The sequence below is a fragment of the Bufo bufo genome, chromosome 5 (assembly GCF_905171765.1).
Source record: "Bufo bufo chromosome 5, aBufBuf1.1, whole genome shotgun sequence".
NCBI classification, from domain to species: domain Eukaryota; kingdom Metazoa; phylum Chordata; class Amphibia; order Anura; family Bufonidae; genus Bufo; species Bufo bufo.
This window is the reverse complement of record NC_053393.1, coordinates 530,241,997-530,261,257: the sequence shown is the minus strand read 5'-3', so window position 1 is coordinate 530,261,257 and position 19,261 is coordinate 530,241,997. Positions and strand designations below refer to the sequence as shown.

At 43.3% G+C, this 19,261-nt stretch overlaps 1 protein-coding gene across 3 annotated transcripts in view; it reads right to left on the bottom strand.

Annotated features, from left to right (window-relative positions):
- CASD1 (CAS1 domain containing 1) overlaps positions 1–19,261 on the bottom strand; it is a 62,414-nt gene that overhangs the window by 30,346 nt on the left and 12,807 nt on the right. For all 3 annotated transcript variants that reach the window (XM_040431207.1, XM_040431209.1, XM_040431208.1), the window contains exons 6-7: positions 8,660–8,722; positions 8,180–8,224 (exon numbers count right to left, since the gene is read on the bottom strand). In XM_040431207.1, the coding sequence (XP_040287141.1) occupies positions 8,180–8,224; positions 8,660–8,722 (108 nt within the window). The remainder of the gene's footprint in view (positions 1–8,179; positions 8,225–8,659; positions 8,723–19,261) is intronic.

The following is a 19,261-nucleotide window of genomic DNA, read 5'->3' as shown; positions in this document are numbered from 1 at the left end:
ACGCCACTGATAGTCCCAACCCCATTTATAAAGCAAGAAATCCCACTTATTAAACCTGACAGGGCACACCTGTGAAGTGAAAACCATTTCAGGGGACTACCTCTTGAAGCTCATCAAGAGAATGCCAAGAGTGTGCAAAGCAGTAATCAAAGCAAAAGGTGGCTACTTTGAAGAACCTAGAATATGACATATTTTCAGTTGTTTCACACTTGCTTGTTATGTATATAATTCCACATGTGTTAATTCATAGTTTTGATGCCTTCATAGTCATGAAAATAAAGAAAACTCTTTGAATAAGAAGGGGTGTCCAAACTTTTGGTCTGTACTGTATATGAAAACTATAAACACAAAACTGTCTTGGTTGCCTACAACAGCACAGCTTTCATTTTTCAAGAGCGGCATACGAAATTAAAGCTAGGCTGTGATTGGTTGCCATGAACAGCAAAGACCATTTTGTTTCTGAGTAGTTTCATACACCTCCCCCAATGCTGTGACTTAAATAAGTGTTTATGACCTCTTAGTAGTTAGGACCCACAAAGTGAAAGTAAGAGTACCAGTCACACAGTTAGAAAAACAGCTAACCCTTTGTGACAGAACAGCTGAACATTTTTACTAAAGGCCAATAAAAAAAGGATTTTTAGCCAAAAATGAGTAACATGCAATCATAAAAAAAATGCCTCCAAAAAGGTGTATATAGCCTTTAAATTAGTCGCTCCAAACACAAAATCATCAAGAAAGTTTACATTATACACTGTCCCTATCCTGTGCACACTAGATTTGTGGTGTAAAACATGCGACCCGCTTCTCTAACGATACCCGTAACACACTGCAGTAATAGTAATAACGATTATCACTAGAGAGGAAGATCGAATATATTTCTGACAGATGGAAAAAAAAAATCCCAGTCAAAAAAGTTACTGTCGCCATAAATTATAATTTTTAAATACTAAAGTTAAAAAAAAAAAAAAAACATACCGCAGCACTTCAGATAAGTGTAATACATGTAAGGTTTTTTGTGCCTATATTATGGAGGCAACACCAGGACCTCTCATGGTTCCCATGGCTTTAATAAATAAAGCTGTGTGTACCGATGGATACTGCTGCGCTGCTCCCAACTGTGAATGGAGGCATCGGTGCAGTAACCGCTCCATCCACCGCACCATGGACCCAGCTGTATAGTCGTTACTCAACTATTTAACCCAATGTTCCCCAACCTGTGGCTCTCCAGCTGTTGCAAAAACTACAACTCCCATCATGTCCTCACAGCCAGTTTTGCAAAAGCTGGAGAGCAGCAGGTTTACGATTACTGGTTTTTGCTGTCTCTTTACTGGAGTAAGATTGAGACAATTTTTGAGTATTTTAAAAAAAATAATTGCAGCTGATAAATCTTACAGCCTCCTCTGCTTAAGCAAAACTTTTGATATATCAAAAGTTTTGATCGATGGGGGTCCAAGTGCCAAGACCCCCTAAGTGATAGAATGAGGAGAAGGAAGAGCTCATATTGAGCATTCTCTGCACGCTGTAGAAGATGAACTGGAGACAAGTTCACAGACTCTTTATTTCGCTCATCTTCAGCAGTGAGGAGAGAGACTGGTAAGGGAGCCCTTCTTTTTCCTCCTTCTAGCAATCGATGGGGGCTCAGCACTTGGACCCACACTGATCAAAAACTTTGATATGTCTCTGACATTTCGAAAGTTTTGCTAAAATACAGGTACACCTTAAAAATAATTTTCAATTGGTCTTTTCAGCCCCTTTCTCTGTACAGCCTTGAGATTCCTTAGTAGCAGGATCTGTGTTTACACTGTGTACTGTCAGGGAGATCAGCTGACGGCTCATGTGAAGCTTACCTCTGATCTCCTGACAGCTCAACTCTTATCTTACTGATAAGAATACGGCTTAAAGGGTTTTGTCACCCCGCAAAACTCATTTTTTTTTTTTTGGATAGTTACATTCCTTATAGCGCGATATAGGAGAATATAATCTTTTCACTTACTTTCATGCGGCCGATTCTTTATAAAACAAACTTTTATAATATGTAAATGAGGGCTCTACCAGCAAGTAGGGCGTCTACTTGCTGGTAGCTGCTGCAGAAATCCGCCCCCTCGCCGTGTTGATTGACAGGGCCAGCCGTGATCTCCTCCTCCGGCCGGCCCTGTCAGTAATTCAAAAATCGCGCGCCTCGCGTCATTCGGCGCAGGCGCTCTGAGATGAGGAGGCTCGTCTCCTCAGCACTCCCTCAGTGCGCCTGCGCCGATGACGTCTTCTCTTTCGGTGATGTCATCGGCGCAGGCGCACTGAGGGAGTGCTGAGGATACGAGCCTCCTCATCTCAGAGCGCCTGCGCCGAATGACGCGAGGCGCGCGATTTTTGAATTACTGACAGGGCCAGCCGGAGGAGGAGATCACGGCTGGCCCTGTCAATCAACACGGCGAGGGGGCGGATTTCTGCAGCAGCTACCAGCAAGTAGACGCCCTACTTGCTGGTAGAGCCCTCATTTACATATTATAAAAGTTCGTTTTATAAAGAATCGGCCGCATGAAAGTAAGTAAGACTATTATATTCTCCTATATCGCACTATGAGGAATCTAACTATCCAAAAAAAAAAAAATGAGTTTTGCGGGGTGACAGAAACCCTTTAACCACTTCAGCCCCTATAGCTTAAACACCCTGAAAGACCAGGCCACTTTTTACACTTCTGACCTACACTACTTTCACCGTTTATTGCTCGGTCATGCAACTTACCACCCAAATGAATTTTACCTCCTTTTCTTCTCACTAATAGAGCTTTCATTTGGTGGTATTTCATTGCTGCTGACATTTTTACTTTTTTTGTTATTAATCGAAATTTAACGATTTTTTTTGCAAAAAAATGATATTTTTCACTTTCAGTTGTAAAATTTTGCAAAAAAAAACTACATCCATATATAAATTTTGCTCTAAATTTATTGTTCTACATGTCTTTGATAAAAAAAAAAATGTTTGGGTAAAAAAAAAAAATGGTTTGGGTAAAAGTTATAGCGTTTACAAACTATGGTACAAAAATGTGAATTTCCGCTTTTTGAAGCAGCTCTGACTTTCTGAGCACCTGTCATGTTTCCTGAGGTTCTACAATGCCCAGACAGTACAAACACCCCACAAATGACCCCATTTCGGAAAGTACACACCCTAAGGTATTCGCTGATGGGCATAGTGAGTTCATAGAACTTTTTATTTTTTGTCACAAGTTAGCGGAAAATGATGATTTTTTTTTTTATTTTTTTTCTTACAAAGTCTCATATTCCACTAACTTGTGACAAAAAATAAAAAGTTCTATGAACTCACTATGCCCATCAGCGAATACCTTGGGGTCTCTTCTTTCCAAAATGGGGTCACATGTGGGGTAGTTCTACTGCCCTGGCATTCTAGGGGCCCAAATGTGTGGTAAGGAGTTTGAAATCAAATTCTGTAAAAAATGACGAGTGAAATCCGAAAGGTGCTCTTTGGAATATGGGCCCCTTTGCCCACCTAGGCTGCAAAAAAGTGTCACACATCTGGTATCTCTCTATTCAGGAGAAGTTGAGGAATGTGTTTTGGGGTGTCTTTTTACATATACCTATGCTGGGTGAGATAAATATCTTGGTCAAATGCCAACTTTGTATAAAAAAATGGGAAAAGTTGTCTTTTGCCAAGATGGGGTCACTTGTGGGGTAGTTATACTGCCCTGGCATTTTCCAGGGGCCCTAATGTGTGGTAAGTAGGTAAATGACCTGTGAAATCCTAAGGGTGCTCTTTGGAATATGGGCCCCTTTGCCCACCTAGGCTGCAAAAAAGTGTCACACATGTGGTATCGCCGTATTCAGGAGAAGTTGGGGAATGTGTTTTGGGGTGTCATTTTACATATACCCTTGCTGGGTGAGAGAAATATCTTGGCAAAAGACAACTTTTCCCATTTTTTTATACAAAGTTGGCATTTGACCAAGATATTTATCTCACCCAGCATGGGTATATGTAAAATGACACCCCAAAACACATTCCCCAACTTCTCCTGAGTACGGCGATACCAGATGTGTGACACTTTTTTGCAGCCTAGATGCGCAAAGGTGCCCAAATTCCTTTTAGGAGGGCATTTTTAGACATTTGGATACCAGACTTCTTCTCACGCTTTGGGGCCCCTAGAATGCCAGGGCAGTATAAATACCCCACATGTGACCCCATTTTGGAAAGAAGACATCCCAAGGTATTCAATGAGGGGCATGGCGAGTTCATAGAAATGTATTTTTTTTTGGCACAAGTTAGCGGAAATTGATATTTTTAATTTTTTTCTCACAAAGTCTCCCGTTCCGCTAACTTGGGACAAAAATTTCAATCTTTCATGGACTCAATATGCCCCTCACGGAATACCTGGGGGTGTCTTCTTTCCGAAATGGGGTCACATGTGGGGTATTTATACTGCCCTGGCATTCTAGGGGCCCTAAAGCGTGAGAAGAAGTCTGGAATATAAACGTCTAAAAAATTTTACGCATTTGGATTCCGTGAGGGGTATGGTGAGTTCATGTGAGATTTTATTTTTTGACACAAGTTAGTGGAATATGTGACTTTGTAAGAAAAAAAATAAATAATTCCGCTAACTTGGGCCAAAAAAATGTCTGAATGGAGCCTTACAGAGGGGTGATCAATGACAGGGGGGTGATCAATGACAGGGGGGTGATCAGGGAGTCTATATGGGGTGATAACCACAGTCATTGATCATGCCCCTGTAAGGCTTCATTCAGACGTCCGGATGCGTTTTGCGGATCCGATCCATCTATCCGTGCATCCGTAAAAATCATGCGGACATCTGAATGGAGCTTTACAGGGGGGTGATCAATGACAGGGGGGGTGATCAATGACAGGGGGGGTGATCAATGACAGGGGGGTGATCAGGGAGTCTATATGGGGTGATAACCACAGTCATTGATCATGCCCCTGTAAGGCTTTATTCAGACGTCCGGATGCGTTTTGCGGATCCGATCCATCTATCAGTGGATCCGTAAAAATCATGCGGACGTCTGAATGGAGCTTTACAGGGGGTTGATCAATGACAGGGGGGTGATCAATGACAGGGGGGTGATCAATGACAGGGGGGTGATCAGGGAGTCTATATGGGGTGATAACCACAGTCATTGATCATGCCCCTGTAAGGCTTCATTCAGACGTCCGGATGCGTTTTGCGGATCCGATCCATCTATCCGTGCATCCGTAAAAATCATGCGGACATCTGAATGGAGCTTTACAGGGGGGGTAATCAATGACAGGGGGGGTGATCAATGACAGGGGGGTGATCAGGGAGTCTATATGGGGTGATAACCACAGTCATTGATCATGCCCCTGTAAGGCTTCATTCAGACGTCCGGATGCGTTTTGCGGATCCGATCCATCTATCCGTGCATCCGTAAAAATCATGCGGACATCTGAATGGAGCTTTACAGGGGGGTGATCAATGACAGGGGGGTAATCAATGACAGGGGGGGTAATCAATGACAGGGGGGGTAATCAATGACAGGGGGGTGATCAGGGAGTCTATATGGGGTGATCAGGGGTGATCAGGGGCTAATAAGGGGTTAATAAGTGACGGGGGGGGGGGGGGGTGTAGTGTAGTGTAGTGGTGCTTGGTGCTACTTTACTGAGCTACCTGTGTCCTCTGGTGGTCGATCCAAACAAAGGGGACCACCAGAGGACCAGGTAGCAGGTATATTAGACGCTGTTATCAAAACAGCGTCTAATATACCTGTTAGGGGTTAAAAAAAACACATCTCCAGCCTGCCAGCGAACGATCGCCGCTGGCAGGCTGGAGATCAACTCTCTTACCTTCCGTTCCTGTGAGCGTGCACGCGTTCACAGGAAATCTCGCGTCTCGCGAGATGACGCATATATGCGTGACTCTGCGCAGGGCTGCCACCTCCAAAACGCGATCCTGCGTTAGGCGGTCCGGAGGTGGTTAAATAAGTGGTTCTGAGCTGTTAGTAGTTCAGAGATAAGGGCTATACATAGCTGTCAGGTGATGGCTCAAAGTGAAAGGAAGATGCTGAAAGCTAGGCTAAAACCAGGGTCGGACTGGTCCATTCAAATACCAGAGGATGCTCTGGTTGGCCCAGTTTCTGAAGCCATAGTGAGCCCCAAAAGACCAGGAGAAAAAAAAAAAAAAAAACATTTGGAGTCCATCACTTGCCCCAAGGGTCTATTTCTTTGGTTCGAAACCTATTAGACTTTATTGATGATAGAGTGGTTGGGCCTTCAAAATAATTTCCTCTGCTGGACCCAAGGAACCCCAGTCTGACACTGGTTAAAACTTAATCCTTTATGACAAAAACTGCTGAAAAAAATGTAATAAAGACCAATTGAAAAAAAAAAATATATATACACTGCTCAAAAAAATAAAGGGAACACAAAAATAACACATCCTAGATCTGAATTAATTAAATATTCTTCTGAAATACTTTGTTCTTTACATAGTTGAATGTGCTGACAACAAAATCACGCAAAAATAAAAAAATGGAAATCAAATTTTTCAACCCATGGAGGTCTGGATTTGGAGTCACCCTCAAAATTAAAGTGGAAAAACACACTACAGGCTGATCCAACTTTGATGTAATGTCCTTAAAACAAGTCAAAATGAGGCTCAGTAGTGTGTGTGGCCTCCACGTGCCTGTATGACCTCCCTACAACGCCTGTGTATGCTCCTGATGAGGTGGCGGACGGTCTCCTGAGGGATCTCCTCCCAGACCTGGACTAAAGCATCTGCCAACTCCTGGACAGTCTGTGGTGCAACGTGACGTTGGTGGACAGAGCGAGACATGATGTCCCAGATGTGCTCAATTGGATTCAGGTCTGGGGAACGGGCGGGCCAGTCCATAGCTTCAATGCCCTCGTCTTGCAGGAACTGCTGACATACTCCAGCCACATGAGGTCTAGCATTGTCTTGCATTAGGAGGAACCCAGGGCCAACCGCACCAGCATATGGTCTCACAAGGGGTCTGAGGATCTCATCTCGGTACCTAATGGAAGTCAGGCTACCTCTGGCGAGCACATGGAGGGCTGTGCGGCCCTCCAAAGAAATGCCTCCCCACACCATTACTGACCCAATGCCAAACCGGTCATGCTGGAGGATGTTGCAGGCAGCAGAACGTTCTCCACGGCGTCTCCAGACTCTGTCATGTCTGTCACATGTGCTCAGTGTGAACCTGCTTTCATCTGTGAAGAGCACAGGGCGCCAGTGGCAAATTTGCCAATCTTGGTGTTCTCTGGCAAATGCCAAACGTCCTGCACGGTGTTGGGCTGTAAGCACAACCCCCACCTGTGGACGTCGGGCCCTCATATCACCCTCATGGAGTCTGTTTCTGACCGTTTGAGCAGACACATGCACATTTGTGGCCTGCTGGAGGTCATTTTGCAGGGCTCTGGCAGTGCTCCTTCTGTTCCTCCTTGCACAAAGGCGGAGGTAGCGGTCCTGCTGCTGGGTTGTTGCCCTCCTACGGCCTCCTCCACGTCTCCTGATGTACCCGCCTTCCTCCTGGAAGCGCCTCCATGCTCTGGACACTACGCTGACAGACACAGCAAACCTTCTTGCCACAGCTCGCATTTATGTGCCATCCTGGATAAGCTGCACTACCTGAGCCACTTGTGTGGGTTGTAGACTCCGTCTCATGCTACCACTAGAGTGAAAGCACCGCCAGCATTCAAAAGTGACCAAAACATCAGCCAGGAAGCATAGGAACTGAGAAGTGGTCTGTGGTCACCACCTGCAGAACCACTCCTTTATTGGGGGTGTCTTGCTAATTGCCTATAATTTCCACCTGTTGTCTATCCCATTTGCACAACAGCATGTGAAATTGATTGTCACTCAGTGTTGCTTCCTAAGTGGACAGTTTGATTTCACAGAAGTGTGATTGACTTGGAGTTACATTGTGTTGTTTAAGTGTTCCCTCTATTTTTTTGAGCAGTGTATATTTAGCTCAAAATGAGTAAATAATGCAATAATAAAAAATGCCATCACAGGCTAACCACGCCAACTTTCCAACACTTGAGCTGTGTAAAAATGTTGCAAGCTTTTTGTGCCCATACACCTAAAAGATGCAACGCTGAATTCTGCGACATTTTGGTGCCCGAATCCTGGAGTGCAGGGATTGATAAACGTGGCCAACCCCTATGCCAGCTGACTTACCGTGGCGGCTCCCGCTACGACGATTTGAGGCTTTGATGATGTGCTCTAGAAGTAAACATATAAACGCATTACATTCGATTAGGGGGCGACATCCGACATTGGCGAGAGCTGGAATAAAGAACCTTCATAGTATTCAAAGGGGGGGTCCCTACTCTTAGGATAGGCCATAAATGTCTGACCGGTGGGGGCATCGCCCAGGATCCTCACTTACCAGAGAGAGGGTGGACGGCAGGAGCCACATGCCCAGCTCCTGTATTCAAATACATTATAAATGTACAAATGCGACCATTAAAAATACAACTCGTCCTGCAAAAACACAGGCCGTCCTACAGCTAGATCAGCAGAAAAAAAGGGTTATGGCTCCTGGTAGGCCGGGGTGAAAACACTAAAAGGACGTGGCTGAAAATGGCCGCGTGGCATATGTTTTACCAGCACTGTCACAGCTTCAGTTTACAAAAGGGGCGAAGTGTCGGCACGAACCTCGCTCAGCGACTGGAAGCATTGTTTCATGGAGCCGTTCACCTCCGGGTACCACAGGAAATCCTGGAAGGAAAAGCAAGGTCACTTTGTCATTGTTCTTTACAGATTCCTGGAAATTAAGCTTAAAGGGGTTGTCTAGAATTGACGCGAATAGCGCTGAGATGCAATACCACACCGTGATCAGGTGTGGCGCTGTAATAAGGAAGCAGCCATGTTTTTCTGACCCTTTAAAGAGGTTGAGTTGCGAATGATATTTATCACCTATCCACAGTACAGGTGTTAAATGCTGGTGGGGGGTGTGCGGACCACGCCACTGCTATAGGGCCTGTGGAGAGAGCCCCTGACGTGACGTGGAACTGGGATAAAGTGGGAGCATGACCTTTTCTATTAAACTATTTGGAATTCAGCAGAAATCTCATGGGAGCCTTACTAAATCTTTGTGTGCACCCCACGGTGTGACCGCTGGGTTCAACATCAATAACGGGCATGGGGTTCCCCAAATCTCCTGTGTGAATGGAGCTGTGCATGCAAGATCAATGTTCCATGCACTGTCTATGGGACTGCTGAGCAGCGTGCGCGGCCATCGCCACCAGTGCCATAGAGGTGAATGGAGCAGAGCTCACGCCTCTGCACTAGCGCTTCATTCACACCGGGTATTCCGGGGACCCCCAGTCTCATGAACCAAATACAGAGTGCCGCACACTGCTTTACTCTTCCCGGTGCCAGCAAAGACCCGACGGTCAGCCAACAATAGTATAAATAGGCGGCACACAGAATATTCTTTGCAGTTTAAAAGGTAATTTTATTTAGTGATTTTCACAATAAGAGGTTCGTGATCCAGTTTATAGGAAATTAAATGATGCGTAACCACTATCCATATATCAGCCGGACGTTTCGGTCCAAAGGGACCTTCTTCAGCGGCTGGGAGTTTCTATAGGAAAATAATAGCATATCTATAATGAGGTATCTGGAGCCTTTGTGATAAATGAAGTATCCAATATGGATAGATATATATATATAAAAAAAAGGCAACAGGAGCCGCACTGCGAAAAACGATGTCAGCGGAGTGCAAGCGGCTATGAAGGCGGTCCCCCTCCAAAGCATATAACAAAAAGAAATTCCGCAGCACTTCCAAGGCGTAAAATGAAAAAAATAGTTCTTTATTTACCAGACAGCAACGTTTCGATCCTTCTCTCTGGGATCTTTCTCAAGCAGTGAACATATACTAGCATAGCATGCTTTTTATACAGCTTAGTGTCATTAATCAATAAACATTTCTCAATTGATAAATATTAATAAAATGATGCAAAAAATAATAAAAAAACATAATACAAACACGTGAATTCATAAATTGTGTCAATCATAAGTTCCATATATATAGGATATAGAATTAATATCAAAAATAACATATTATAGTGCAATGCAAATATAAAACGACATGATTCATGATTATATCCATCTGATCATGATTAGCAGTGGTGAATAGTGCAGGTGTACCTGTTAAAAAACATTCACAATCCAAGAAGGTCCTACGGTGGAGATGGGACACAGACCACATGGAGTTCGGCGTATCAATAATGTAACTGCGCATGTCAAAGGACCTTAAAGATCCAGCTCATCATGTGATCTATGTTTTGGTCACATGATCGCTGAAATCATAATGTTGGAGTTCACGCCCTCTCTTAGGACAGCGTCATGCGTTCCAGAGTGGAGCGCAAAATATCCACTTGTATAGAGGAATCCAAGCGCCGCACTTAACAAGTGACGCGCACGCATCCCCATGGAGACCAGCAAATGCTACTAGGTATCGAACCCTCACGGCACATACTCAGCGGCAAGGACACGGTCACAGCATATCACAGAATAAGCATATGGGAGTACATCAGGATGTGCAAACAGCTCAGGGAGAATTCGAATTTAACCTAGTATCTTAAACAGTATCTGCACATCAATAATAATGAGAGCGTATGGTAATACCTTAAGAAATCAATGTATCGTATATGACCCACTGGCCGAGTATATAGTAGATGCCCCTAGTCTTACGAGGAGTCATAACTGTGAATCCTGTGTGTGTGACACAAGTCCACAGTATTGAATTGCCGCAATTGTCAGTGAACACCCATCCCTGGGGGTCAACATGGCAAATTGATAGCTGCATCCTCTAGATTACGGGGAATAAAATTCAATCCTAACGAGCCAAAGACAAAACTCCCAGTTTTCAGCACATCCAAATATGTAATACCCAACCTGCTGAGTCCGTTTGTCCATGACGGTCACAAAGCCGAAAGCATAGACCGTAAATGGCGCGACACCCACAGCAAGCAACTGATCACCCAACAAGTAATCTTATATATGAATTTATTATAATTAAAAAAAATATTCAAAGCATAACGTTGTAGTCATAAACAATTGTTATTATGGTATTCCATGTTCAATCAATGGTCTGCTTGTCCAATTTGATTATATTTTCATATCCACCTTTCATATTACGGACCAAACTTGGATTGTGAACTGCAGAGACAAAAATATATACGATATGATTACATAATATATCACCCACAGTATTTAAACAGGGGGTACTAGTATATATAACCCTCCAGGAACAAAAAGTCAACAACATCCACAATGCCATTAGGATAAGATCCACGGTCTGAAGTCTACATTCAGTCCTGCCGGTTTTAACGTATTAAGTCTGGAGATCCAAAGAATCTCGCGTTGTTTCAAAAGGAGTTGTCGATTGCCTCCTCCTCTAGGGGTAGGTATATGATCTATCAACATACACTTCAAATCGCGTTCATGGTGATCCAAATCCACAAAGTGTTTGGGGACAGGTAGATCCATTCGTTTTTTACGGATCGTGTATCTATGTTGGTTGATTCTGGATTTAAAATCATTTAAAATGTTTCGCCAATATATAGCAGTTGGCATGGACACCATAATGCATATATCACATATACCGAATCACACGTTAAAAAATGTCTAATTGTGTACTTTTTTTGTGTCATAGGATGTATAAACACACTGCCCTTATGCATATATCGACAGTTCACACAGTTCAAGCAAGGAAAGCTGCCCAATTTGGGACAGCGTAAATATGTTTGTCCAATTGATCGTTGTGGACCAATGTCTGTGTGCACTAATTTATCCTTCAAATTTTTTGGTCGCTTATATGACATAAGGGGAGGGTGTTTAAATTCCTCAATGTCGCTAAATCCACTTCTCAAAATAGGCCAATGCCGTACAACTATCTGTTGGACCTGTTTACTGTTTTCAGTATATGTACTGACTAGTGGAATTCTATTTTTCTTCTTTATGGTTTCTTTCCTTTTTTCCAATAACTGATTGCGAGGTCTATGTTGTATGATCTCAAGATGTTCACTTAACAATGATGATGGAAATCCTCTATCTCTAAAGTTCTGTGTCATGCACTCAAGTGTACCCCCAAGTTCATTCTCATCACTTACTATGCGTTTAGCACGTAAATATTGGCTTAGCGGTAGTGACTTAACCATCGCCCTGGGATGTGCACTATTGAAACACAATAAAGTATTTTGATCCGTTGGTTTACGGTACAGTGTTGTGGAAAGTGACTGTCCTGTCAATGTAATAGATGTATCAAGAAAATGTATTTGTGTCTTTGAATGTTCAAAAGTAAATTTAATGTCAGCATCTATAGTATTCAAAAATTGAAAAAATTCAAGAAGTGAAGACTCGGGACCTGTCCAGATCAGAAAAATATCATCTATGTATCGCCACCACCTCAGAACATGACAGAAGTGGGGCGATACATAGATGTGTGTGTCCTCAAGGAAGGAGACCGCCATGTTAGCGTAGGTCGGCGCCACATTAGACCCCATGGCGGTCCCCTTCCTCTGAAGGTAAAAATAATCACCAAACAAAAAATAATTGCATGTCAAGACCAGATGCAATAGTTGTAAAATGAAGTCCTGACACTCCGCTGAGTATCCCGAATCAACCAAAGCTCTTGTCACCACCGCTAAGCCAAAATCATGTCTGATGGAAGTGTACAGACTAGTAATGTCAAGGGAGGCTAAGATGGCCCCACACGGTACAGAAACATCAGTTAATTTGTTAAGAAAATCTGAAGTATCTTGAATGTACGAACGGGCAGTTAAGGCATATTGTCTCAATACTTTATCTAGAAAAATAGATATATTACATAGAAGAGAACCCCTCCCAGAGACTATGGGCCTACCTGGGGGGGTCTTAACATTTTTATGTATCTTGGGAAGTAAATACAGAAAAGGAGTCATAGGATGCGCAACAGAGAGAAAATCCCTGAGTTTATCGTCAATGAGACCTGCCTGTAGCGCCTCCTGTAGAACCCCTTGAATTTTTCTCTCTATATCCCATCTGGGATCAGTATTAAGTCTTTGATATATCTCACTATAAGCGACCAAAAAATTTGAAGGATAAATTAGTGCACACAGACATTGGTCCACAACGATCAATTGGACAAACATATTTACGCTGTCCCAAATTGGGCAGCTTTCCTTGCTTGAACTGTGTGAACTGTCGATATATGCATAAGGGCAGTGTGTTTATACATCCTATGACACAAAAAAAGTACACAATTAGACATTTTTTAACGTGTGATTCGGTATATGTGATATATGCATTATGGTGTCCATGCCAACTGCTATATATTGGCGAAACATTTTAAATGATTTTAAATCCAGAATCAACCAACATAGATACACGATCCGTAAAAAACGAATGGATCTTCCTGTCCCCAAACACTTTGTGGATTTGGATCACCATGAACGCGATTTGAAGTGTATGTTGATAGATCATATACCTACCCCTAGAGGAGGAGGCAATCGACAACTCCTTTTGAAACAACGCGAGATTCTTTGGATCTCCAGACTTAATACGTTAAAACCGGCAGGACTGAATGTAGACTTCAGACCGTGGATCTTATCCTAATGGCATTGTGGATGTTGTTGACTTTTTGTTCCTGGAGGGTTATATATACTAGTACCCCCTGTTTAAATACTGTGGGTGATATATTATGTAATCATATCGTATATATTTTTGTCTCTGCAGTTCACAATCCAAGTTTGGTCCGTAATATGAAAGGTGGATATGAAAATATAATCAAATTGGACAAGCAGACCATTGATTGAACATGGAATACCATAATAACAATTGTTTATGACTACAACGTTATGCTTTGAATATTTTTTTTAATTATAATAAATTCATATATAAGATTACTTGTTGGGTGATCAGTTGCTTGCTGTGGGTGTCGCGCCATTTACGGTCTATGCTTTCGGCTTTGTGACCGTCATGGACAAACGGACTCAGCAGGTTGGGTATTACATATTTGGATGTGCTGAAAACTGGGAGTTTTGTCTTTGGCTCGTTAGGATTGAATTTTATTCCCCGTAATCTAGAGGATGCAGCTATCAATTTGCCATGTTGACCCCCAGGGATGGGTGTTCACTGACAATTGCGGCAATTCAATACTGTGGACTTGTGTCACACACACAGGATTCACAGTTATGACTCCTCGTAAGACTAGGGGCATCTACTATATACTCGGCCAGTGGGTCATATACGATACATTGATTTCTTATGGTATTACCATACGCTCTCATTATTATTGATGTGCAGATACTGTTTAAGATACTAGGTTAAATTCGAATTCTCCCTGAGCTGTTTGCACATCCTGATGTACTCCCATATGCTTATTCTGTGATATGCTGTGACCGTGTCCTTGCCGCTGAGTATGTGCCGTGAGGGTTCGATACCTAGTAGCATTTGCTGGTCTCCATGGGGATGCGTGCGCGTCACTTGTTAAGTGCGGCGCTTGGATTCCTCTATACAAGTGGATATTTTGCGCTCCACTCTGGAACGCATGACGCTGTCCTAAGAGAGGGCGTGAACTTTAACATTATGATTTCAGCGATCATGTGACCAAAACATAGATCACATGATGAGCTGGATCTTTAAGGTCCTTTGACATGCGCAGTTACATTATTGATACGCCGAACTCCATGTGGTCTGTGTCCCATCTCCACCGTAGGACCTTCTTGGATTGTGAATGTTTTTTAACAGGTACACCTGCACTATTCACCACTGCTAATCATGATCAGATGGATATAATCATGAATCATGTCGTTTTATATTTGCATTGCACTATAATATGTTATTTTTGATATTAATTCTATATCCTATATATATGGAACTCATGATTGACACAATTTATGAATTCACGTGTTTGTATTATGTTTTTTTATTATTTTTTGCATCATTTTATTAATATATATCAATTGAGAAATGTTTATTGATTAATGACACTAAGCTGTATAAAAAGCATGCTATGCTAGTATATGTTCACTGCTTGAGAAAGATCCCAGAGAGAAGGATCGAAACGTTGCTGTCTGGTAAATAAAGAACTATTTTTTTCATTTTACGCCTTGGAAGTGCTGCGGAATTTCTTTTTGTTATATGCTTTGGAGGGGGACCGCCTTCATAGCCGCTTGCACTCCGCTGACATCGTTTTTCGCAGTGCGGCTCCTGTTGCCTTTTTTATATATATATATATATATATATATATATATATATATATATATATATATATATACACACACACACACACACACACACAACTGATTATATACATAGTGAGGATAAAGGCCAATATATAGAGGAAAATATATAGAGGAAAACTGATAGCAACACCGCAGGAGAAATGCTAGCACAGGCTTCCAGTATCCGTAGTTTCAGGTGCTGCACATCTCGTATCATCTGAAGGCAATCGTCTATGCTGTGAAGATACGAGATGTGCAGCCCCTGAAACTACGGATACTGGAAGCCTGTGCTAGCATTTCTCCTGCGGTGTTGCTATCAGTGTGTGAAGAGTGGGAGAAAAGGGTTGCATTGACAATCCAACACAATGGGCAGCACATTGAACACATTTTATAAGTGGTCATAAACTTGTAAATAACTCATGAAAGAATAAAGTTACGTTAAAACCAAGCACACCATTGTTTTTCGTGTGAAATTCCCAATAAGTTTGATGTGTCACATGACCCTCTTCCTATTGAAAAAACAAAAGTTGGATTCAAAATGGCCGCCATGGTCACCACCCATCTTGAAAAGTTTCCCCCCTCACATATACTAATGTGCCACAAACAGGAAGTCAATATCACCAACCATTCCCATTTTATTAAGGTGTATCCATATAAATGGTCCACCCTGTAGAATGGGAGGTAAAAGACAAGGCAGTATAGTAGGCACATAACTGAGAATACAGAGATGCCGGTAATATAGTGAAGGTAGAGGGAGGTAAAGAGCTGCATACATGTAGGCAAAGGGAAGTCCAATTCCTGTGGTCAGAGGTAAGGGGATATCTGGATCACATTTTCAGCCAGATCTGGCGTCTATTTAAAGTGTATTGGCTTCTCTGAGTGCCGGTCCGGTGATGTGGGCGGGCCGGTGACGTGTGCTAGATTCTGACCTCTATGTGCAGTGGATGGGCTCTAGTGAGTGCATGGGGGGTGTAGAGGGTGTGCCCCACAGGGTCCTGTGATGTGCCCCACAGACCTGTCACTTAGGAGTAGGAGGAGCGCCAGCCGGCCACAGACAGCACATGTAAGAATAAGCTAAGTAACCATGGCAGCCAGGACTGCAGTAGTGTCCTGGCTGCCATGGTAACCGATCGGAGCCCCAGCGATTAAACTGGGACTCCGATCGCAAATGCTGCTCCGCTGCCACCAATGATGGGGGGGGGGGGGGGGGGGGAAGGGGGGTTGTTAGCCTGTGGCCACTGCCACCAATGCTTTTAATACTGGGGAGAGAGGGAGAAGGGGGGGCCCACTGGTCACCAATGCTTTTAATACTGGGGAGGGAGGGGGGTCTGGCCCCTGCTGCCTGGCAGCACCCGATCAGGGGGCTGAGATCCGCACAATTAACCCCTCAGGTGCGGCACCTGAGGGGTTAATTGTGCCCCCTGTAAGAGATCGGGTGCTGCCAGGCAGCAGGGGGCAGTTATGTACACAGTTCTTAGTATATTCTAACTTGAAGCGTCCCCATCACCATGGGAACACCTCTGTGTTAGAATATACTGTCGGATCTGAGTTTTCACGATCTAACTCAAATCCGATGGTATATTCTAACATAGAGGCGTTCCCATGGTGATGGGGACGCTTCAAGTTAAAATATACCATCGGATTGGAGAAAAATCCGATCCGATGGTATATTAATAGGGACTCCTAACTTTACATTGAAGGTCAATGGGGGACGGATCCGTTTGCAATTGCACCATATTGTGACAACGTCAAACGGATCCGTTTGGCTCCGCACGGCCAGGTGGACACCAAAACGCTGCAAGCAGCGTTTTGGTGTCCGCCTCCAGAGCGGAATGGAGGCGGAACGGAGCGAAACTGATGCATTCTGAACGGATCCTTATCCATTCAGAATGCATTGGGGATGAACGGATCCGTTCGGGGCCGCTTGTGAGAGCCCTCAAACGGATCTCACAAGCGGAACCCCAAAGTGTGAAAGTAGCCTAAGAGCAAAGGGATAAAGAATAAAGTTATGGAGAACAAAATAAAATAAAATAAATCTAGAAGGGAGATGGAAAATATAGTAGTAAAAGCATTAAATAAAGAAAACAATAAAATGAAAAAAATATTTGGAAAATTATACAAAAATTATTTTGTTAATGCTACTAAAGAGACAGAATACCGGCAAGTTAGGAGTGGGGGGGAACTTGATACATGTCACCTGTCAGCTGAGGGTTTGTTACAGTTACATCCAGTCTATACTATTCTATATGAGCTAAGCAGTAAGGACTCTGGACTGATACATGTTACCTGAGCTGAGGGTTTGTTACAGTTACATCCAGTCTATACTATTCTATATGAGCTAAGCAGTAAGGACTCTGGACTGATACATGTTACCTGAGCTGAGGGTTTGTTACAGTTACATCCAGTCTATACTATTCTATATGAGCTAAGCAGTAAGGACTCTGGACTGATACATGTTACCTGAGCTGAGGGTTTGTTACAGTTACATCCAGTCTATACTATTCTATATGAGCTAAGCAGTAAGGACTCTGGACTGATACATGTTACCTGAGCTGAGGGTTTGTTACAGTTACATCCAGTCTATACTATTCTATATGAGCTAAGCAGTAAGGACTCTGGACTGATACATGTCACCTGTCAGCTGAGGGTTTGTTACAGTTACATCCAGTCTATACTATTCTATATGAGCTAAGCAGTAAGGACTCTGGACTGATACATGTCACCTGTCAGCTGAGGGTTTGTTACAGTTACATCCAGTCTATACTATTCTATATGAGCTAAGCAGTAAGGACTCTGGACTGATACATGTCACCTGTCAGCTGAGGGTTTACTACAGTTGCAACTAATTCTTTCTGAGCTAAATAGTTAGGTTCTCCAGACTGATACATGTCACCACGGCTGGGGGTTTGTTACAGTTGTTTCTGGTCTGAAAAATTCTCCCTGAGATAAACAGTTGGGAGTCCAGACTGATACATGTCATCACAGCTGAGGGTTTGCTACAGTTGCATCCAGTCTATACAATTCTCACTGAGCTGAATAGTAAGGGCTCCGGACCGATGTCCACTTTAACAAACTTGAATCCCCCCACACAGGACATTGCAGTCATCTGATCTGCTTTCCACCCACAATCTGGGTCCTAGGAACAAAAGCTCTCTATGCCCATCCCTAAAACCAGACGTCCTACTGAGACCTATATCTCCTCATCACAGGGGACTAGTAACCTCAGGGCCAGTTCAGACACACCAACAACCTATCTGCAGAGGAGAGGGCATCATTGGAAGAATTGAGTAAAAATATGGATATCATCATCATCATCATCAAACCCGCAGACAAGGGGGGGGCCTAGTAGTGATGGATAAAACTGATTACCTATCAGAAATCAGACCACAATTAGCAGACACTGAGACGTACGAGATCCTACCCCTTCTATTCAGAGACTTATTGCAAACACACTCGAGACACATGCACTGCAGGGTGTCAGACTCCAGAACCGTTATACTTCTCACCAAGCAAGAGGCTCAATCACCCCCCTGGACGCCTGATAGTGGCCTCCACTGACTCCATGTTCTCACCTCTGGCAATTTACATAGAAAAAATCTTAACACCACTGATTAAATCATCTAGGGCACTTTCACACGAGCGTTATTCTTTTCCGGCGCTGAGTTCCGTCCTAGGGGCTCAATACCGGAAAAAAACTGATCAGTTTTATCCTAATGCATTCTGAATGGAGAGTAATCCGATCAGGATGCATCAGGATGTCTTCAGTTCAGTCGTTTTGACTGATCAGGACGGAGATAATACAGCAGCATGCTACGGTTTTATCTCCGGCCACAAATCAGGAAAACTTGCCGGAATGCCGGATCCGACATTTTTTTCCTTAGGGATGTATTAGTGCTGGATCCAGCATTCAAAATACCGCAATGCCGTCCCGTCCTTCCGGTCTGCGCATGCGCACTCCAAAAAAAATAAAAATTGAAAAAAATAAATAAATGTTGGATCCGTTTTTCCGGATGACACCGGAAAGACGGATCCAGAATTTTAATAC